The 23662-nt window shown below is 43.5% G+C and overlaps 1 protein-coding gene across 1 annotated transcript in view; it reads right to left on the bottom strand.

Moving 5' to 3' along the window:
• Positions 1-3281: 3281 nt before the first annotated feature.
• The window catches only part of Agbl1 (AGBL carboxypeptidase 1), a 397351-nt gene continuing 376970 nt past the window's right edge, over positions 3282-23662 (bottom strand). Inside the window, exon 23 of the mRNA XM_048369043.1 lies at positions 3282-3924. Coding sequence (XP_048225000.1) covers positions 3696-3924 — 229 coding nt within the window. The 3' untranslated portion in view covers positions 3282-3695. The remainder of the gene's footprint in view (positions 3925-23662) is intronic.

Below are 23662 nucleotides of genomic sequence, written 5' to 3' on the forward strand. Positions count from 1 at the left end.
AGACACTGAAAAGCAGTAGTGCAACTAATTACTATCTCAAAATTCCTTTCGCCACTCTTTCTCTTTTTAAACAAAAAATTCAAAACACAGACACATGCAAAGCCAAGCTACCATGCAAACACAGAAAGGCACCAGTCGGGTGGACAGAAGCAGGCCCGAGGACTGAATCCTCATTGCTCAAATGACCTACTATCTGTGTGTCTAAGACTAGCACTTTTGAGGGGGGCAGAGGGGGCTTGGGAAGGGGCACCAGGAGGGCCAAACAAATCCATCACTCTAATGAGAACTTGACTCTTCAGATCTGTGCCTCAGTCTTTAACACACACGACTTATACCAGGCGTTCTGTGGCCGTTTCTTCCACTGGCAGAAGGCAGAGGCTTTTCTCGGAATAGGACGTTAACCCCCACTGCTGAATTGACCAGGCTGATGAGGGAAGCTGCCCGTGTGAACCACTGCTTTCTTGAGGGGTGGAAGGTGACCTTCCCACTGTTGGCAACCCTCAGTGAGCACCTGCGACTCAGGAGTCGGGCTACTGTCAAATGGTCTTTGTGGCTGCAGCCTTTCACTGGAGGCGCAGAAGAAAACAGATGGAGGGGGGCGGTCACAAGATGTAACCAGGCACCCAGCTGGGATGGTTCCCTGGGACCACATAGCCAGATCTCACCGAAGTGAGCACAGGGCCCAGGGCCCCTGGATGAATGCGGTGTCCTCCAAGCACAGACCTGCCGGCCCTCGGCTCTCAACACTCTGCCAGAACCATCACGTCACACGGACAGGACAAGGCCAACCGCTCCTTGCTTCTGTCACACCATATATTTCATCCCAGACTCCAATCTTACCACTGGATCATGGCACAAACCGTTTCAATTTCCTAGCGTGCCTTTCCTCTCCTTTTATCTGAAATTTCATGCGCAGCCCTCACAAATCATATAAATGATCATCTTCTCCAAGTAGACTGTTAGCACTGAAAACCTTTGAATTCATTGAAATTTTTTTTTGTCTTTTGCATAGCATTTTTTTTTAGCAACATAAGGTTTTTGGTCTTAATAAAATATAGAAACAAATTAAAAATGAAGTCTTATCGTTCATACATCTCAGCTGACTTTAGGGTACATCGAGTCATTTTCTCAGCATCCTTCAAGCTTAGTCATGTGCATAGCACATAGTAGGTGCTTGATGACATTTTCCTGCATACATTGAACAATCAATATTCTATGGCTCTGTTTTTTTTTTTTTTTCCTGAACTGACTCCCATGTAGAAATGTACAGTCCTGGTCATTTTCTCTTGGAAACAAGCTAGGTAGAAATTACCACTCTCATAAATTAATTGGGTCTCAGGTGGTGAACTATGATTACACCTTTATTTCCCCACTTTTACATCCCAGATTTTTGTGGCTTTCACCTCTCAGGGGAATAGGGTCTGCAACCCCCTATTTAAGAATGGAAAGGTGTTGGGCACCTTGGTGCATACCTGTAATCCCAGCAATAGGGAAGCAGGAGGGTCCCCACCAGCTGGGACAATACAGGAAGAACTTGCCTTCTCTCAAAAGAACAGCAGCCAGATAAGAATGGAAATATGGATAGATTGAATATGGGAAAAAACTAAGAGAAACTGTGAGTTGAGAATTCATGGTGACTTTGCGCCTTCTTGTGAAATTCCTACGCATGTGATAGAAATCTGAAAGGCTTAATTCAAAGGACACATGTTCAAGAGAACTTGGGAAAGAACTGGAAAAAGAAGAGATTACCAACAATGATCTTAATTCCCTAAATCACAGAGCGCTTGCCTCCCCCCCGCCCCCATCTCCACGCTCAATGATGGCCACATGTTGCTCTATGGCTGTCTGCTTGTCAAATGGAGCCGTACATTGTACGGTTTTGTTTTTCCTACAATTATTTTAATGTTTCCAAAACTCTCTTGGTAGGAAGGGGTGGGACCCATCAGGAAAAAGTTCCTTAGTGCTAAAATATCAAATCCCAGCTGTGCTAATGCCAGGTAAAAACTGCATTTGCCAAGGCCCTTGTATCACCTGCAGTGGGTCCTTGGCCCTGGTGAAGTTACTTAGAAACATAGCTTTGGAAAAGATAGGAAACACATGCTTTTCTCTTAGCGTTTGTCTTGCTGCAGGTCCAGGACATGGAGGAAAAAGCTGATGTGTCTGCCAGCATCTTCGATTTTTGAGTAGAAGCTTGAGAACTATAGAGGCCGATCTCTGACACTGAGCACTGAGTAGCTATGCCATGCACCTGGGCATCCCCCGTGTCTGAGAAACACTTGGATCGATTGAATCTATTCATGCTTTGGAATTTCCATTGCTTGTCATCAAATCGAATCCCAACGGGGAGTAATCATGGCATTTGAGCAAAGCTACATTCAAAATAGTACTGACTCATTCAATGTATGTCCCATTTTATCTCTTCCTCATCGGCTGTCTGGGCCCTCCTGTGTGGACCTGAACCTCTTCATTCATGTCTCCTTGCTGCTTCCTTCTGCCTGCTGGAAGGCCTCCCTTCATCTTCATGGATCTCAACTATTCCTGCTCTGGGCTCCACTCCTCTGTACCTAGGAAACTTCCTCCACAGACTTCTCAATCATGAGACCCCAGAGAATGTCTCTTCCCCCCCCTTTCACTTTTTCTTTTTGGAACAGTGAGAAAACTTCTACTGAATGCTCTGTATTGCAAAGGGAAACCAGCCAACCTCAGCGTGTCACATGTGCCAAGCCACACATTTTTATATATTATCCCATTTCATCCTCACCAGAACTTTGTGATACAGATACTTTCCTTCCCACTGCATGTATTTAAAAAACAAAAAGACAGACAGAAAGAGAGACAGAAAGAAAGACAGAAAGAAAGACAGAAAGAGAGAAAGAAAGAAAGAAAGAAAGAAAGAAAGAAAGAAAGAAAAGAAAGAAAGAAAGAAAAGAAAGAAAAAAAGAAAGAAAGAAAACCCGTCTGAAGTTCATGGAGATATAATTACTTGTCTGAGTTTTCATAACAAGCAAACTGCCAGATCTAGGATATGAACCATGCCTGTCTGCCTGATTCCTAAGCAAATGAATTTTCCAGGATATCTCACGGTCTTCCAACAGGGGAAATGGCCTGAATGTGTGTAGGAGTTGTACATTTATCAAGACCAGTGACCGTGTCCTTTCTCCATAGAATCTACTCCAGACCTGTAAAGTATCCCACCGCCAAAGTGTGTGAGCATGCTACGTGGAATTACGTGGCTACCCAATCCATCACCCATTAGATGAAGATAGGTCAGGACTCCTAGAGCCTTGGCAAGACCCTTTATTGGTATTGGGGACACCCCATGTGAAGATGCAGAGATAACAATCATAGAAGACCCTGTGTAACCACTTAGAATTCTGAATAGGGGGAGAGGCTCTTGCTCTCAGTCTACAGGAAAGGGGACGGAGCTCACCATTGCTCCTTGAGATAATCAGGTGCACTATGAGCACCAGGGCAGCATGCATAGCTCTGGCGCCAAGGGCCTCACAGCCGTGGGTGTAAATTCTATGATTATGAAGGTGCCCTTTTTGCAGAGTGAAACTGGAGCAAAATCGGGACGTGGGGGGACTGAGCTTCCACAGGTCAGCCTCGTGTACTCTCAATGTGTACACACTGTGTATCTGATGCTGCTGCACATACCCAGTGGCCTCTAGCCCAGTGGCTGGAGACACCGTTCATCATGGGCCTCCAGACAGTGGCACCGCTCTGGTCTGCCCTGTCGCCTCTTCTTCTTCCTCTTCCTCATCCCTGTGGAAGGCACACTCCTGAATCTGCCTGTCCAGCTCCGAGAGGCTGGCCTCCTGCTCTGAGCTGCTGTCTGCACTGTAGTCAATCTCTTCCAAGCATGGTGGCTCATCGTCAAGCTCAGATGAGGAGCTGCTGCCGCCGCCACTGCTGCCGCCACATCTGACACAGGTTCCCGCGTTGCGAGGAGAATAAAGGGAGGTGGGGAAGGAGGAAGCACACAGGGGAAAGGGAAAGAGGAAAAGGGAAGAGGAGAGACAGGAGAGAGGAGGAGAAGAGAAGTTAGCCCAAGAGAAGAATAGTTATGGCAGCTGGAACAAGAAAGGAGGGTGCCGCTCTCCCCTTAACTCTTAACCATAAGACTTTGTGTCACCCTGAGATGCATGGTTCTTATTTGTGTCACCCCGAGATACATGGTTCTTGCTCTCTCCCGTCTTCAATCATTACCTTGAGATCGAGAATCCAGGGCGCCCTCTTCCTTTTTGAGAAGAACATTTCTAAGCCAATCAAATTTCCAATCTGTGTGGATGAGGAGGGCCTCACATGGTTAGGATTTTGGGAGGACTTGAAGCCTCAAGTAAGCAAGCCTGTAATGTTGCCATGGCAATGCTAAAGACACTCCCTCTCGTCCCCAGGACAGAGTGGGGTTAGAGTCGGGGCAAACAGGACTCCAAATCCTCCATGCTTTCCATCCCATAGAGCAGGCAGCAATGGCGCACTGTTATCCTTCATCATGAAAAGTAGCTGCCGGGAGATAGAAAATTAACCCATATGGAAATTAACGAATTGAGAGACTGGGAAAGAGGCATTCTGTTTCCGCTATGTCTATGCATCCTGTTATCCCCTTTTTTCTTCCTCTAATTTAATAATGCCTGGGAGATGATCAGATGCTGGCCAGTGGTGGGAATAAGCCACCAATGACTTCCTATCCCCTACAAGGGGAATTCGCTCCCCAGAGTGGCATATCCCTCTCATTTGCATGAGACTCCTGAAGACTTTCTAATCACTCCCTACTTAGGACTTAACCAATTAGGATTAGCAGCATGCTGGGCTCCTACTCCTGTGATTTATAGAAGGCAAGCACTTCATAAATCAGGCAGAGCTGTTCATCCACCTGCCTGGCCATAAACAATGAAAATGGGTAATCAGCAGCACCGTTACAAGTTCACTAGGGAAATGAATCAGAGGCCAGTACTTAATTGTCTGCTGACGGATGGGAGGCTCATTCTGTGCTCCCCCAGACCCTCTGTGCACCCTAAACAGAAGGTGCAGCCAGACACTGCCTGAATGGAATGGAGCAGAAGCAAGAAGAAAGAGAAACTTTGCTTCTAGTACCACACTGTTCAGCTGACATCATGTTTCACAGGTTGACTTGTGGGTAATAATAAAAGTCATTGAAGAAAGGAAGGGGAAGGACTGGATTGGCTGCCACACAATCTGATATCAGCGTGAAATCTGAGCACCAGAGACTTGGTTGCCACCATGCTAGGGGTAGAGTTGGTTGTGCAGTACATTACTGAAGAGAGCCTAGCTTTAAAACCCAGTGGCTGTGGGACTTGGGGGGAAAACAAGACACACACACACACACACACACACACACACACACACACACACACAGTTAATATCCTAGAATAGACAAGAATAATGTCTCCAAGAGTTCAGGTGAATGTCCATTGAGTTGTTGTCTAGCAGTGACTTACAAAGTACAGGCAACTAAAACAATGTTCATTCCACTGCTCTGCAATAGAACTAAAGAGATGGTAGGAGATGGTGTGGAAAGAAAATACACATTTAAGTCTCATGCTTCACACCTGGGTTACAGGTTAATGCATCCAACTTGGCAAAGCGAATAATTTCTCCAAAATATAACTTTTATGATGTTGCTTCTAAATTCAGGAACTTAGGATGGCCATCTGTGGTTGGTTAATGCAATATAGGTAATAGGTAGAGAAGACTTTCCTACAAGGCTGTTTCCAGGAATCCACAGTATAAAGGAGCAATCTTGCCATAATAAATTCCTGGCTTTCCTCCATGGGCCACAAGACAAAAAAAAAAAAAAAAGTCCTAGAACTCTGGGCTCAGAGAGTTTATAGGTTACAAGATCAATATATAAAATTAGTTTTACCCAGGCACTGGTGGCTCATGCCTGTAATCTTTGCTACTCAGGAGGCTGAGATCTAAGGATAGCCTGGGAAGGAAAGTCTGTGAGACTCTTATCTTCAATTAAACAGCAGAAAACTGGAAGTGACACTGTGGATCAAAGTGGTACAACACTCGCACCCAGGTCCAGAGTTCCAGAGTTCAAACCCTACAACTGACAAAAAAAACAACAAGCCCAGTTGTAGACTCCTTATTAAATGTCAACTCCTTTGTACACTCACTTAATGATAATAAAAAATACCATATTTCTACACAGCAGCAGTGAACTTCTTAAGTTGCTAAGCATATATAATAAAAAAATGAAATACTTTGGTATGAACCTAACATATAAGCCAGGCATATGATACAAACTAAAAAAAAAAAAAATCACAAAAATCAACTGAGCTCTAAACAAATGCTGAAAGATAGCTAGCCTAGAAGATGGAGCATGGTAATGCTGGGATTGCCCTGAAATTGACATTCAAATCTAACCTGATCCTTATCAGAATCTCAAAAGAGTTTCATTGATCTTGGCAAGATTAGTCTTAAATTTCTATGGGAAGGCTAAGTCCTAGAAATAGCTTTAAAATATTGAAAATGAGACTAAAGTAGCCAGAAAATCACTGTCCTCAATTGCAAGATGTATACATCCACAGCAATAAAGATACCAGCAAATGACAACCACATAGACCAATACAGAGACAAGAACACAGAAAGAAAGTCAGCTGTTTCTTTTTGTTATTTTTACAAAAATGCACACAAAATTCAAAGCAGGAAAAAACTGTCTTTAACTCAAAAGTATGGGGGAAGTTCAATATCTGTAACACAGAAGAGAAAAATTAACCTTCACCTAAACCTGAGACTTCATATGAAATTAAGTCAAGGTACATTATGAGTCCAGATGTGACGCACACACCAATGAAAGTTCTAGAAAATAAGATGCTTGTATAAAGCCATTGAAATCTTGAAGCAGACAAATATTTCATAGAAATGACACCAAGTTTCTAATCTATAAGAGAAAAATCCCTAAAATTAAAAGGTGGTTTCATCAGAAACCAACGTTAATTCTGACTTAATGAAAGATACAGGAAAGAAGGTCCTGGCGACAAGAAAGCATTTTTGAAACACATATTTGATAAAGACTCATATCCAGAATTTGTTTTTTAAAAAAAACCAACTCTCAAAGTGACACAAACCATCTATTTACAAAATACCTAAGTGATCAGAAGACACATTTATTTTTCCTGAAGAAGGCATGAGGGTGAACAATAAGCCCACGAGAAGACACTCATCAACATTGCCATTAAAATGCAGATTAAAATGCAAATTAAGACTATGGAAAAACATTACTACCCACCTAAATCTGCACTTGACTATTCATTGCAGTTTTATTTGTAATAACTCAATCCTAGAAACCATCTTAATATCCTAAAGTAGGTGGACAGGTAAAAAAAAAAAAAACACTATGGTAGGTACAAATTATAGAATATCAACTATAAAAAAAAATGAGAGAACTACAGACATTTTCAGCAACTCAGACGTTAAGGGCATGGTGTTTAGTGAAAGGAAGCCAGTCTTATAGGATCCTGTACTGTACAATTGAGTTTATTTACTGTTTCCTAGATAGAATAATTCTGGAGACAGAGGGTCAATCAACAGCTACCAGAGCTCAGGGATAATTAGAATTATGGAGTCAATGTGATTGCAAGCAAGTCTTACAAGAAAGCTCTTCTCTTGGTGGTAAGGGCAGTTTTTTGTTTTTTGGTGGTACTGGGGTTTGAACTCAGGGTTTTCCATTTGCTTGGCTGACACTCTGCCACTTGAGCCATGCCTCCAGCCTAGTTTTTGGCTCTTTACTTTGGAGCTTGTGGGGAGTGGGGGCGCTCACAAGCTTTTCTACCCAGGCTGGCCTCTCATTACAATTTTCCAGATGTCAGGCTCCTGAATTGCTAAGATTACACACTGAAACCCTGGCATCCAGCTAGAGGACCATTTCATAAAAGTGTCTGAAACTTGAGAAAACCCATCTTTGTGGGGTAGGGGTTTGAGGAAAAGAAATAACTGAATTATGTTATATGAAATAAAGGAAGAAGGGTAAGAGAATTTCCTCGTCAAAGATTCCTGCATTCAAGAGGAACAATAATAATAATAATCGAAGACTAGACGGCCCTCCCTGCTAGGATGATGGAAAGCCTCAGTCACGATATAATTCCAATCTTGTGAAGTTGTTAAATCTCTGCAATTAAATCAGACATGTCATTTAATCAAAATCCCAATGGCCGTCATCATGTGTGATACAATAATCATAAATATCACAAGCCTTCGGTTGAAAGACAACACCAAGATTTTCCTGTCAAAAAGAACTACCATCAATGATCATTTTCTTCTGGACATTAAATTCAATAAAATGTGTTAAGAAAAAAGAAACCCAAGATATTTCAATATGTAAAGAGAAAAATGAATACTAATATCTGTTGATGCTATGACTATAGAGCCGGGAAACTCAGAGAATCAATTCAGAGAACATTTTTTTTTTGAATCAGTAAAAGCTGATTTTGACATGTCGAGCTGAAACTCCTTTGTACAACTACTTAAGGCTAATAAGAATAATAAAAAAGAACATTACAAATGCTCACTCCTCTGAATCTTTATCCTCCATTCTTCTCTACAGTGAGTGGAGGGAAAATAATTCTGCGCCAGCGATCTTATCCTGCCAACTTCATCATCATCTTCCTCCTTGCACAGGGACCTATTACCGAGCTTCAAAACCCAGGCTTCCAGTGAAACCATTTTATAAATCTTCCTGGCCACCTTGTACAGCAATTTGCAACTTTATGATGTGATAAATAGAAATTTCTTTGTTTTGATTTTCCATTTGCATATTTATTGAGATATGACGATCTTAATTAGTTCTGCTTTTTCTACCCCACATTTTGTTTGTTTTCTTTCTTGGTTGGAAGGAAAAAAAAAACCACAGGTTTTCTATAGTGCACAATAATTCTGCATGCTAACAGGGTGAACCCAACTCAGCCTATGGCATTTCTTGATGTTGATGCTGCTTAAAACATGCAGCTTGGTGGATTCTTTTTTTTTTTTTTTTAACACTTGTTTTCTCTTTAAATGCTGAGGTCATGCTGGAGACTTGGGTGCCTGCCAGAGCTTGAGAGGCAGCTACCCCACTGAGAAGCCCTAGGAGAACACTTTTAAAATTCCAGACACTAGCACTTACCCAACCTCCTGCCTATCACCCGTCTCCCTTTTGAAAAGCCTGAGCCCCAAGGAATGCCTGTGATGAAATGCAGGTCTGTAGGTAAGTCAGCCTTTTGGGGGCTAGAAAAGAACCACTGTGATCTCCCTAGGGAGGTGGGTGGCTGATTTGGGGGTACAGGGGACTGTTGGGCCCCATCTCCTGTGTATCTTTGAAGCCCATGAGACAAGTTGTAAAAGCCTAAAGACTCCAATCATTGGACTGTGAGTGCCTAGCCATCACCGCGGAGAACAATTAGCACTGTTCCCTAGGGCTCTCCATTTGTCAGTTTCCTTCACACCCTCACAGAGTCTGCCATGGATTCAACACTTGTAAGGGAAAAGGACATACTTTATTATTTCTATGAGGTCTTTCTGTTGTTGCTGTTAGCTCAAGCAATGAAACTCTTCCTATAAACAGAGAAAGGTAGTATACACTGAAGGAGGGAGGGGTGGTGGTTCACGGGTAAACATTACTGAGGCACTGGCTAGGTACCAAGCCCTTTGCACTCATTTTTCACTTCATTCAAAATATCAACTAACAAACAAGTCTACGGGGTAGTTAATGCTGGCTGGTGCTGCTTTTGTTTACAGTTTGTAAAAAGATAGATCTGAGAGGTTCAGGTATTGTTTTTCAATATTTGAACGCAGAGAAGGCAATCAAATCAAACCAAGCATGCCCCATACCTTATGACCCAATCAATAAATATTCATGTGCAAAGTTTACCCATCCTGAGGAAAGATGGGATGTCACATTCATTCAGCACAAACTCCAAAGTCTTGGGTCCTGTCCCATGATCTAGAGGTCTAGTAAAAAACAATCCATCATCATTTCTGTCACGGAAAAGCATGGAAATGAATGTCCCCCCTTCTTATCAAATAACCGTGTGGTGGGTGATCAGAGGAGTTGTGGTCCAAATTGTTTGTCAGAATAGAAACAGAGGATGGGAGAGGGAGAGAATGGAAGGGGTGGAGGGGGGCGATGAACAGAGGGAGGAGAGAGTTGGATGATTTGAGATATGTTTAGTGAAATCGAGCCCAATTGCTTCATCAACCTGAATTTCCCTCTCATAGCTTCCTAACAGATGTGAAAAATGGGTTGACCCAAGTGGGCTAAAGGCAAAGACAACCACGTCAATGTTCACAAAATCACTCATTTAACATGGTTTATGGAGCTCCATCAAAGCAAGCCACAATCCTGTCTCTTCAGCTCTTGTCCTGGATTTTCCTCAGTGTTACAGAGGGGGCTTGGTAGGCATGGCTGGCTATTCTTTGTAGCTAAGGGACCAAGGAGAGAGAGCACATCTATGCTGTATAGGAATCTCAATCAAAGCCCTGGTGTTCTGATGTCACTTAAGCAGAGAGAGCATCTATGAGCAAGCTGCTTGGCTACTTGATTAACAAATGACCACCATGCCATTCATATGAATACTGTAGTATCTACAAATACCCATCCTCATGGCTTGGTTGGCTTCTTTCCTCGCTCAAGGCTGTCACTCCATCACCGAGCCACAGGTCTACTTCCAATATTTTTTTTCCCTGAATGATTCCAGAGACATTCTACAGGGTATTTTGGGGGTGAGGGCTTCAAGTAGAAGAGGAGTGTTTGCCCCATGTGCTACAGAAAGCATTGTAAGTGTCACTGGGTCATGGGAAGTCTCACATATGAACGGGAGCCAAAATCTCAACTCACTCAACTACACACCTGCAAAACCCATCCTCATCTCTGAAAAGCTTGCACGAGAGAATTCTCTCCTTATTTGAAAGGAAACCAAGAACAGCTGGAATGAAGCACGCATCTGCTGCAACCACTTCAGATTTTTGTTTAATTTGTGGTCTCACTTTCTCTGCTAAGTGCTATATCACCCCTCCAATTTTCTACGAGGGCCTCACTATTGTATACGCTTCAAAACCACAAAGAAATAAACTCGGTTACGGAATATCAACTATGCAATATGCAGGGATCTGCCAAGCCCTAGAGAAGATCAGGAATGGTTTCTCAGTCGACAGAAAGGAAATTGTGGATTTTTTTTTCTTTTTAAGAAAAGAGAACATGGGTTTTTTCATGTCATACAACAGAATTAACCTCAGCATTTCTTTTGTGACTTGGCAAACAGATATGCGAGCCACTGTTAAGTCAGGGTTACAGTAAGCATGGGTCATGATACAAATACTTCTAGTTTGCTTGTCATGCCACCAAGTCAATGAACCTTGTAGAACAGCACCCTGCACTTCCCTTATTATGCAAGTGCTCATTTTTAACTCCTCCATGCTGTTCTCTTCCTGACATTATTTTATGTTCTGATTAACAGTTTTGACTCACAGTGGCTTGTAACAGACAGGCAAATAATAGTGCTGGGGATGAAAAAAAAATGGGGAATGCCAGTGTTACAGCAGTTTGAGGCCATGATTACCATTACATTTAAAGAAATAACAGTAAGTATCCAAAAGTTGATGGAGAGCCCCGCAGAGGTGCATGCTAAATCTTCCTATGCTGGGCTTGGAACTGCTGCTTCTCTCCCAAAAATTCTGTCTCCTTCCATGTGGTTATCATGTTCTACCTGCAACATGGCCCCATTGACCTGCCTTCGGTGGAATTCCAGCTCATGAGAGTTACAGAGAGTACAGCATTTTTTTAGTACCAACAGTATCTCTAAAATGTATTCAAGATTGATTCCCCCCCCCCCATATATTTGACACGAGATTAGTAAGGCTTGATTTTTTTTTTGTTTGCTTTGATTGGAAAAGAGCTCCAATCTGCTGAGTAACTATTTTCCACTGGTGAGCCTATCCCATGGTAGCCCCAAAGTGCTGTGGTTGCTGCCCGGCTTGTGGCGAGTACCGTGGAGCTGGGTTGTTGGATGGCACTACCATGGAGGCTTTGTTGAGACACCCAAGGCAGCGGAATGAACCACACCTGCCCTGGGTTCTCTACCCCTTGCTGGTGCCAGGAAGCAAAGCAATTCATCTCCATGGACTCAAAGAAAAGGAACCCAGCATTTCAAACACCGGATCTCCCCAAATCAGCACCCCTCTCAGACCTGGCATGGAGGGAGGCAGGAGGACCAGGGAGGGGCTGTAACCCTAACCTCCTCGTCTCCATTGCATTCCTCCCATCCTTGCCCAGGGGGAGTGGACGTCAGTATGAGGCAAATTAAAGCTTGAGCAGATTTATACATATCCTTATGGATCTGTGCCTGTATACAGAGATCCACTTATTCAGAGACTCCTTTCCTTTATTCCTCTCCCACTTTTTTCTTTCTTTCCTTCCTTCCCCTTTCCTTTGTTCTGTCCTTCTTTCCTTCCTTCCTTATTTCTCCATCCTTTCCTTTCTTTTCCTCTTTCCTTCCCTCCTCCTGTCCTTCCTTCCTTCCTTCCTTCCTTCCTTCCTTCCTTCCTTCCTTCTTTCCTTGCTTCCTTCTCCCTTCCCTTCCTCTCTCTCTCCTCCCTTCTCCTCTCTTCCTTCCTTCCTTCCTTCCTTCCTTCCTTCCTTCCTTCCTTCCTTCCTTCCTTCCTTCCTTCCTTCCTTCCCTCCTTCCTTCCTTCTTTCCTTCCTTCCCATACTTACCACTACTGGAGAAATTTGGAAGTCCTTTGTTGTATTAAGAGCTTCTTAAACTTTGCCGTGCCCTGGGAGACACCTTGGTCCTAGTAGTATAATCTGTAAGCTAAAGCATGCCATGTTAGTGTACATGGAAAAATGTCAGGGAATTCAACCTCAGGGCAGGCGACAAAGGTCCTGTCCTAACTCAGTGTGAGGAACTCAGCCCCACAGGTTCTGTGACCTAAGGATTTGGGGAGGATTCACTCTTCCTCCTCCCTGCTCCACCCCTCCTTATCATCAAACTTCAGGGTTCCATGTTCACATACATAAAGAATTTTGACCATAATTACTCTCCCTCGCCCTCTCTGTTAGCCTTGCCCCACCCCACCCCCACAGCCCTAATGGTGGTCTTAATTAGCAAGTCTATATGAGATCTGTCTCATTCACCATACATAGATATTTGCCTTCTATTTTCCTTCATGCCCTATTTTATTTTGTGCTAGGGCTTTTAATTCCTCCTTGATTAGGAAAGACCTCTAAAACGAGCTGTTCATAGTTTCAGATGAAGAAAGCAAACATGCATAGGTGGAAGATGAAAATTTATAGGATGGGTTAAATGTTTTAAGACTCCAAATGAACTAAGAAAAAAAAAATTCGGCATTGCTGTTTAAAGACTCTGTTTTGTTATCTGGGGAACTGTCTTCCAAATTCTATGTTTCTATCAGGCTCTCGGGTTTCAGATAAAAGGATTTAGTGTTGCTATTGTTACAGACTAAAAGAATTCTTTACACAGGCCTTTTTCTTGTAAGAACAAAATCAAATCTCCTTGCTTTCTCAAATACCGGGGGATTCTGAGGAGTTTACAGAGCAATGAATTTCGATCTCAGCTGTAGCAAGAAAACCAAATGGCTCTGGGTCTCAGTGCATAGAACCAGGCCAGCGATCTCTAACCACTGACGCACGGCTGCAACCACAGCTCTGTGGATGTCTCCCTATGTCCTAGTCCCCCTCACTCCCATCTATACATCACTTGCTTTTTCCTACGCAACAATCAGGTTGCACGAGCAGCAGGTACCACAGCAGCGAAGGAGGTCATACTACAGACATAAAACTGGGAGACACCAACAGATGTGTGAAATGAGATGGCATCCACATGCTAATGGGATATTATCTGACCCGGAGGTGTGGCTTCATGCTAAGCAGATAAATAATCAATCTACATTGTAAGACAATTCAAACCCCATGGACAAAAAAAATCTAATCTTTGCATGATATTTCCTATTCTTTAAGAATCTTAGAAGAATCTAAACATTTTTCAGGAAGCCATCAGAACCTTGGGAGACAGTTCCCCTGAACCCCAACAAACCAATTCTAATTTATCTCACATTCAATTTTAAGGTAATTTAATTAATGGAGAACTTGCCGAAAGAATCAATTTTGCTATAAAGAGGACTGATGACCTTCAGGGAAAACATTTAGATTTGAACTGTTACAAAAGGACACAACTTTAACTTGCCTAGTAGAAAATAGGGGTGGTAAATTTTTAGATGATAACATGGGCTTTATTTGCATGCCAAAATGCTTAACACAGTAGGAAATAGACTCTGAGGATTAAAGCCAGGCAAGCATGCAAGAAAAGGCAAGCATCTTGTCAGAGAGAAGTCAGAGGAGGTTTGTCACAGGGATTCAGGAAATAAATATCACTGTAGGAAGAGCTGAGAAATGTATTATAAACATAATAAAACACATTGTGCACTATATTGTATATTTAACATGATGCATAATATGTCACAGCAAGTTGGCAGAAGGAAGAAGTAAATTAATATCACTTAATAAAAACCCTGATTCTCCATTATGAGAACTATGATAAATCACCACACAGATGTGTGTACTTATAGAGTTATTTTCCCTCTTAATTTAAAACTAAACTGTGATATCCTATAGTTCATTTCAAAGGCTTCTTTAACTCAAATGAAAAATAATATTGGGAAACAGGTGGTTTAGCATTTTCTTGGAGCATATCCCCTATTAGGTAGCTGACTTGTTTTTTTCCTGTTACTAATGGAACAATATAGCAGTAACAAATCTACTGTCTTTGAGAACTTACTGATAGGCATCTGGTGGATACCTTAAACAATCTCATTTAACTCGTTGGCACTACTTGGTAATACATTTTTTTATCTTACTGTATTTTTTACAGTACAAGGGATTCAATCCAAGGCCTCTCAGATGCTCCTCAAGCTTGCTTTATCACTTGAGCCACTGGCCAGCCATGTAGATACCTTAGTATGGTGGGGTGTTGTTTTTTTTTTTATGATTCTACGATTTTGTGGGGTTTTTTTTTAATTTTTATTTTTTGGCCAGTCCTGGGCCTTGGACTCAGGGCCTGAGCACTGTCCCTGGCTTCTTTTTGCTCAAGGCTAGCACTCTGCCACTTGAGCCACAGCGCCACTTCTGGCCGTTTTCTGTATATGTGGTGCTGGGGAATTGAACCCAGGGTCTCAAGCAGTTGCATGAAAAGGATACAATTCCACATGTTGGGTGACAAGTACAACACAGCTTGATCCACACCATCCCTAATGCAAGTCTGTTTTTGTAAACTTTGTATTTTAACACATAAGTTTTAGGGCTCTGATTTATTACTCCTGCACGCCTACATTCACTCAAATTCTTAATGAGTTCCCAATTTACTTTATCATGTAGTCATTCAACAAACACTTATCATATGTTGACAAATCTTTGGTTTCTTTAGGTAAATAGACCATTAAGTTCCAAAAAAAAAAAGAAGGTACAGAAAGGGAAAAAGAACAGCATCCACCTACCATCTGCTAGGAGTGATGGCTGGATAAGAGAGCCAGAGAACCTAGAAGGGGGGGTGGGGCTCAGAGGTCAGGGGTCAGAGGTTAGTCTCAAGATTGTTCAGAGAATGGTCCCTGAGGCAGAGAAGTAGGCAGAGCATTCTGGGAGATGGGTGGACGGAACCCCATGGCTCCAACAAGGAGAAGAGAAGAGATGCCTCCACGAGAATATGAGAAGCCTCATATGGAGATGAAAGGACATCCAGGATAGAACAAAAGAGCAGGCTCTGAGACCTGGTTTCATGGCAGACTGTGGACTGTGGCCCATCCAGCCAGGGGAATGGGACTCCTGGTCAGATGAACGAGGAGGCAGGGAGGAGCAAGCCAGAACCTGGGAGACGAGTTACCAAGAAAAGCAAAGTCAACTTCATTCTGCAGGTCATTTCATTTTATATGTATCAGGAAGATGCTACTGCACACTATTTCATTAGCATTTGACATAATTATTTAAATATAACTTGTTAGGAACTAGATGTTTAATTTTAAGACATCATTAATTGGAGCAATATATTAAATGATATTTGACATCTATTAATGAGGATGTAATTATATGTTATTTCAAAACTTAGCGCAATACCAATATTTTCTCATAAAATGAAGTGACGCATACTAAATAAAACACATGCATGTACACTCTCAATAACTTAATTCATTGTGGAATCCACAGCTATAGCAACGTTCACTCTGATTTGGGAAATCTGCTTTAAAATGTCTTCTCCATACAAACTTATACGAGGGTAAGGGAAATCCAGCAACATTTTCACAGTAGATATGTAAAAAGAAAATGTGGAAGAGATAACCCATCAAGTTCATGAAATTAAAATTTATCAAAAGGATACTCCATCCTATCAGACTTGGATGAGGGGAGGAAAGTAGCAGTGAGAGAAGGGAGAAAGGAAAGAAAAGAGAGGAGACAGAGGAGAGAGTAAAGTGGGGAGAGAGGAGACGGAGGAGAGAGTAGAGAGAGAGAGAGAGAGAGAGAGAGAGAGAGAGAGAGAGAGAGAGACAGAGCCATCAAGGGTTGACATAAGGCTGATCCCTGATGAGCTGGCTTTGCATTCATCCAGAAGGATAACATAGGCTCCACTTCCTGGAGAAATCACTAAGTGCTGTTCGCCATATTGGACACTTCAGGACTACTTTTGTCTACAGATCAGAAGCTCATTGGGTTGTGAGTTGGCCACTATTTAAACAGCTAACTTTTATGAGAGTAAAGGTTATAAAGGTAGGTGATTTGTCCAAGGTCACTCAGCTGCTCATGAGCTGCGTCAAGATCAACTCTTGAGTTTTATGGGCAGTTGTGTCCTAGAGAGAAATGGTACGCGGATTTCAGAAAGCATCTGATTCAATGGCGAAAGTCGGGAAGGATTCAACAACTAAATGCATGTGCATACACATTGGACTACCTGAATATTACATTTCAGTGGCAGATTCTGCTTCTTTAGCTGTTATCTAGCAAAGGACATTTATGAGAAACCGAAAGTATCATCCTAAACGAGAAGCATCTGCCAATGTGTTAAAGGATGAATCCTGGGTCTGGGGCACCATGGCAAGGCAGTAGGAACCTTTAAGAGGCAGAGCCTAGTGTAAGGAGGCTGGGTCCTTGGGGTCATGTCCTTGAAGAATATTGTAGGATCCCAGCTCATTCTTCGCTCTCTCTCTCTCTCTCTCTCTCTCTCTCTCTGCCTTTCAGCTAATATGAGATGAGCAAGGCTGCCATGTCATGTACCCCAGCAGGGTGATCTGTCTCACCATAGGCCCCAAGCAAGAGGGCCAAGCCAGAGTGGGCCGACACCTCTGAACCCGTGCGCCAACGTAAACCTTCTCTCCTTCCTCATAGATTACCCCAGGCATTTAGTGGCCATTGCAGAAATACAGTATGCTTTTTGATTCTGGGGAAGGAGGAGGAAATGGAGCGCATTAAATTCTCCTCCTAAATCGTTGTCATAGAACACCAGCAGACTTGTTGGGGTAACGGGCCAAACCCTGTAGGGGTGAGGAGAGGGGGGCTAGAGGTTGTTGGTTTCAGGGGTCTGGGCTTTGTACAATGAGATCTTTCTCCTCCCCCCCCCCCCCCCCCCCCGCCGCCAAGGAAGCCTTGGCCAGCTGCATAAAAGGAACGGAGTGGGAGATGGAGAGGAGCAGGGCCAGTTGATACTTTCTCACACTTGTACAGGCAAGAGAGCATCACCGTAATCATAAAGCTGGGGCTGGGAGCGAGATGTAGAGTAAGCTCTGGAATTAGTTCCAGACAAAAATAACAGATAACCTGGAGGATATGTGGGGTGAGAAATTGAGAACCATCAGGAGGATTCTGAGACTGTCAGTAACAGAAACGGACAGCATTCCATGAGGTAAGGTTTCTTCCAACATCATTATGGAAAAAGAAATACACACACACACACACACACACACACACATATATTCTTCACATTTCTGTCAAGTTTATTCTATAGCTCATATTTGATTCCTTGTGAATCCAAGTAATGCAATTCAGGTTAAAAAAAATACAGACTTACAAAGGAAATGGGACAAAACCCAGATGGCTCAATGTTGCGAAATGGAATATGGCAAACCTGCTAAGAAGGAGGTAGGATGGGGAAGGCCTGCTATGCAGAATCCCCCCCCCAACACACACACACACACACACACACATACACACACACACACACACACACACACACATACACACACTCCTCAGCCTCAGGCCCACCTCCTCCATCTGACAGATACTCGACCAGAGCCTTCCAGGAGTAAGGCTGGGGGCCAGGTGCAGTGTGTGTGGAGGAACACTCTGGCTTCCCTCCTTCCTTCTTCCCTCCCTTCCTCCCTCCCTTCCTACCTCTGTCCCTCCTCAGTAAACTAGAGCATGAGTGAAGTAAACATTTACAATGAGCAACGTTCATTATGTTTAATGTTCTAGGTAAATTTCCTTTAGCGTACCCTACGTGGTTACTATATATGATTTTGGTCACTGGATATTGTATATACTGCTTACCTGAACTAGGGAAGGGAAAGAAAAATGAGGGTGTAACAAATATGACAAGAAATGTACTCACCACTTTATTATGTAACCCCTTTGTACATCACCCCTTCAATAAAATTTAATTAAAAAAAAAACAAAACCAATGAGCAACATTCGAGCTGGGATATGGAGATGGGGTGGAAGGTAGAGATGGAGAAAGAGGCCCTAAGTGATCCAGTGAGTGTCTGTGCCGCCATCCCCTGCCCCCCCCCCAGCGTCATGTGTATACATGTACCTATATTAACCCCTGCACCTACTTGTGATGGCGGAGGATTGAGCCAAGAAGAAGAACTCAAGTCTTCTGCCAGAGTAAGGTGAGATCTCAGCCTTGACTCTCCCAACCTACATTTCTCTGAAGTCTAATTCATTCATAACTGTCAACCCCTCTGGGATCTCCTCTCTGTCCTCGTCTTTGAACATGGCGTCCAAAAACAATGGAGAAAACCCAGGGTTTCGATATCCTTTGTAACTGTTAATTTCTTTCTCATACAAAACAAATCTATGTGTCAGTGCTGTGTTAACACTGCATACAGAGCATAGTGGGCAGTAGCTTCAGGCCAGGAAGCATTAATAAAACAAACCTACTTAAACAGATGTGAGTCAGACAGTGAAGGCAGAGTGGTGAGGCCAATCCCAACACTCACCCACTTCTCTTCTATGGAATCTTCCATCAGGAAAAAGTAAAAATTAAGAACTCTAGTCACACTGCAGCAAAGAATCTACCCCATGTGAAGGAGATGTTGATCACTGGCGGAGGATGGAGTTGCTGATTTACCTGTGGGCCAGTCCCAAGAAGCAGGCACATCTGTGCAACTGAAATCTTATTCACGGTGCCAGTGGCAGATCTTGATGAAGCTGATACGCTGAGCACGGGGGGGGGTGGGGGGGGATTGACAGGGGGGGGTGTAGGGGGTGTGGCAGGGAGGGGGAGAGAGGGGTGTAAGATGGAGCTCACCCATTTATTGCTGAGATCTGAGGATCTCTGTTTAAAGTCTGCTGAGACAGGAAAGTCCCTGAGACTCTTATCTTCAATTAACCACCACCACCACCACAATAAAAAAAAAAAAAACCACAAAAATAAGCCAGAAGTGGAGCTGTGGTTCAAGTGGTAGAGCACCAGCCCTGAGCAAACTAGCTCAGGAAATGTTCAGGCACTGATTTCAAACCTCAGAACCAGCACATAGAACCAGCGTGCGTGCGCATACACACACACACACACACACAGACACACACACACACAAAATGAGAGTTAAAATATTATCACCTTCAATATCTTGCACCCCTCAACGGTAACTAAGCAGATTCTGCACTCCTTCCTAGCACAGTGGAGGATTTTGTTCAGAAACCAACACATCCATCCCAGCAGGGAGATGAGAAAGATCAACACATCTGTGCTCCCCGACGGCCGGCCCTGAGCTCTCCGAATGAAAAGCAAAGATAAGGGTTTTTCCTCTGTCACGTTAAACAGGGAAAATTAATTGCTCCTGCAGAGATGAAAACTTGATGTGTGAAAAGGAACTGGCGCACAATGTATTTCTTCTTCAAGGCCCACCTGTGGAGATAGAGCATTTGCCACCAAATCGGAGCTTAAAGAAAATATTCATGAAGACAAATGCCACATTGCTTTCTAATTAGCAGTAGCCTGTCTGGTAGGCACTGGGGCTGAAGGCCGATGACAGGTAAGGGGAGGAGAGGGGGTAAGGTGTGCCATAGTTGTGCAGCTGAGAATGAGTGTCTTTATGCCAGCTGGGAGCAGGAAAACAAGGTGAGCCTATTGAACAGTGAGGGAGTGAACATAAAAATAAACAAAGCGTGTGGATTGTGCCGTTATGCATTTGTAACAGGCATCACGAGGATTCTATGCATCTCTTTTCCTATTTTGTTTACAGCTACAGCACACAGGCAGACACTGCCATTAACCACACCACCATCCGAAGCATTAATGCATGAATAAGAGAAACTTGACCTAGGAGGATGGACTCTGGGGGAGTCTATTTTTAGCCCTTTGGTGTAGTCATTTTAATAAAAATCAGCCCATCAAATCCGATTCTTAGATTTTCCATCTGAAAAAAAACAAACCCCACATTGGAATGCTGCCATACTTGTCTTTAAAAAAAACAGATTATGGAGAAAAATATGGGAGAAGTTTGTGGGAATTTGTAAGCATGCTTTGTGATTCAAGCCACCAAGCTCCTAGGATCCCACCATCTCGTGAATGCAGGTGTCTTGGAGAGGACATCACACAGTCGCTGTGGAGTTCACTCTTGGTCATTTATCTCTGTCTCCACTAATCGATGGGAATCTGAGAAGTCCATCCCAACATCACGGAAGTCATTGTCTCACCTGAATGAAGAGTGCGGCGAGGAGGGTATCACAGTTAACGGTATCAGACATGAAAAGCTGCACCATGTATTATAATTGTCAATGTGCCACACGGCAGTCAGTGGAATGGCTTGGTTCCGCCCCCCTCCCCCTTTCATAAATGACAGGTATACAAGCACTCTTTTCCTGCAAGTGTTGAGGGCCTGGAGTTCACTGGGTAAAGGGTTCTGAGCACCTGGGTCTGAGGAATACCAAGAAGTCAGAGCCGGTTGTTCATTTGACAGCACAGGGGTAAAAGTTAGCCAACACAGCTGGTGTGACACCAGAACAGAAGCATGGTGCTAGACTAACGAATGGAACCATTGGAAGAAGCCAAGAGGTACTCAACCTGGAGTACCAATACATCTAGACATCCCCAAGGTGCAATCAGCAGGACTGCTGGTGGGAGGGAAGACAGAAGTGAAGGGAAGTCAGTTTGCTTTCTTTCAATCTAGAGACTTAGCAATAACACCACCGATAATAATACTTTTACCACTCATACTACTTCTGTGATAGCCTGTCCGGGTGTCCCATCAGAGCAGTTTGGAGGCTGGCAGGTTAGGGTTAAGTCTAATCCTGTTGAATGTCTTGAAAGGTAGAAATTCCCTTTGATGTTCTACTCCCGGCAGCAGAGGAGAGGAGGGAAAAAAAAGAAGAAAGGAAAAAGGAGGGGGAGGGAAGCTGAGGAGGAGGAGGAAGATGAAGAGGAGGAGGAAAAGAGGAAGGAGGAGGAGGAAAAGAGGTAGGAGGAGGAGGAGGGAAGAAAGGAAGAGGGCAAGAGGAAGGAAACGAATGAAATTACCTAATTTCCTAACTCTCCAGCTGAAGACTTCCCTGGAGGAGGCTCACCCAGCTTCATGACAAGTTTCCAACAGCAAAAGGTAACACAAATCCCGAGAGCTGGTGGGAACTAGGCACAAATCACCCACCCTGGCCAACTAACTGCCCAAGTTCCACAGGCAACTCTCCAATCTCTTTGTCAAGGCCATGCCTCTAATGGAATTCACATTTTAGATACTCAGTGACATTAGAAATGGAAACAAAAAAAAATCTGTATTGGGAAACTTGTTGCGCTGTTTTCACAGCCAACTGACCCCAATGGAAAGATCAGATCCAAGGCCATCCTTGGTGAAACAGTGATGTTAGTGCATCCTCTGTGGTTCCCATAACACAGCTGCTGCCCAGAAGGGGATCAGGGCTACCATTACATGGTGCAGTTTTTCCCACTCACTGATTCACCAGATCTTTTTCATCCCCTTGTCCTTTCTCACTTTGCATACATCCATTTGAATGATGTCTGAAATCAATGCTGCAGCTCTGGGAATATTTCTGCTTGTGGAAACGTGTGTATAGTTTCCATCCTACTCTTCACAGAAGCAATGTTGAACTGTCAAAGGGAAAAGCTTTTTGTTAGGTTTGGTCTCTCCTCTCTCTTTCTCCCTCCCTCTCTCTTTTTTGTTGCCCACCCTCCTTTGGAGGAGTGTGTGTATGTGTGTTTTACCCCCTTAAACACAGTCAGATGCAAGGTATGGTTTCTTTTTTTTTTTTTAATGTTCTTTCTGAGGCAGAAAGAGGTAATGGAAAAGCTTAAATCCTGACTTCACCACCCACTCAGTATTTGACCTTCAGAATATGACTCAAATTTTATAAGCCTCAGATTTCTTCCTTGTAAACGGAGAATGAAAAAAATTAAAAAAAAAAAAACAGGCACAAGGCAGAGCAAGGGTATAGCACTTAGTCTACAGAAATCACTGGATATTAGTGGCGATAAATTGGTTCCTTTCCCTGCCTTCCCTGCGAAGACAATTTTACCAGAAAGGTCAGCCTGTCCAAGCATCAATATGAATCTCTTATTGATCAGGGCTTGGCGTTCTCTGAACAGAAGTGGAAAAGAAGTCTTGGGAGGAGCAGGAAAGCATGATGCTGGTGCAGTTACCGCAGTGCGAGCAGAGGCCCGTGGGCAGCGGGGGGGCCCATGCTCCCGTCCTCCTGGAGAGAAGCCCAGACAATCAGCCTGACACTGCCACGTCACAAAATGATGCTCTTTCCCTCAGAAACTCGCCTGGTGCGTGGTCATCTTGTTGGTGCTGATAGAGAGGAATGGCAGTTGCTCTTGGAAGTGTCTTTCCATGGATATTCAAGAGCCCTGGGGCTGACAAGAGATGAAACCCAAGGCCGGAGTCACTGATGAGAAGTCATGGCTACACCAAGGATGGTGGACACTCCATTGATCTCTGGGAAGACATGGCAGATGGCTTTTGGATCCTTGTGTCCCAGCCACTCAACCCCTTGCCAGTTTTTCCCCTGGCCTATCTCTCTGACTTCTCAAGTAGAGAATTAAAGAACTGAGGGGAGGGGGCAGAGCTCAGTAGACATTAGAGTATGGCTCTTCATAGACATGTTCTGCTTAACTCAAATTCAGAAGCATTTATCATCCTGCTGCCAAGGCACTTGGTTGCTAGGATTAAGGCGGGGGGGGGGGGTGGGAAGAAAAGAAAAACTTCAGAAATTCTTTCAGAATAATGCCTTGGCTGAGTCCTTGAAGTTGTATGATTTAGAACCGAGATGGTCCTTGCATGTCCTCTCCTCTGCTGCTGAGAACACGGGCACTCTAATTTGTACAGTCTTTTTTTTTCCCCTATTCTTTTTGTTCTATTTTTGACATTGCTTGTTACATTCTCAATATCTGATTCCAGTTCCATTCATTTGTGTCACCATGCCCACATC

The sequence above is a fragment of the Perognathus longimembris genome, chromosome 20 (genome assembly GCF_023159225.1).
Source record: "Perognathus longimembris pacificus isolate PPM17 chromosome 20, ASM2315922v1, whole genome shotgun sequence".
NCBI classification, from domain to species: domain Eukaryota; kingdom Metazoa; phylum Chordata; class Mammalia; order Rodentia; family Heteromyidae; genus Perognathus; species Perognathus longimembris.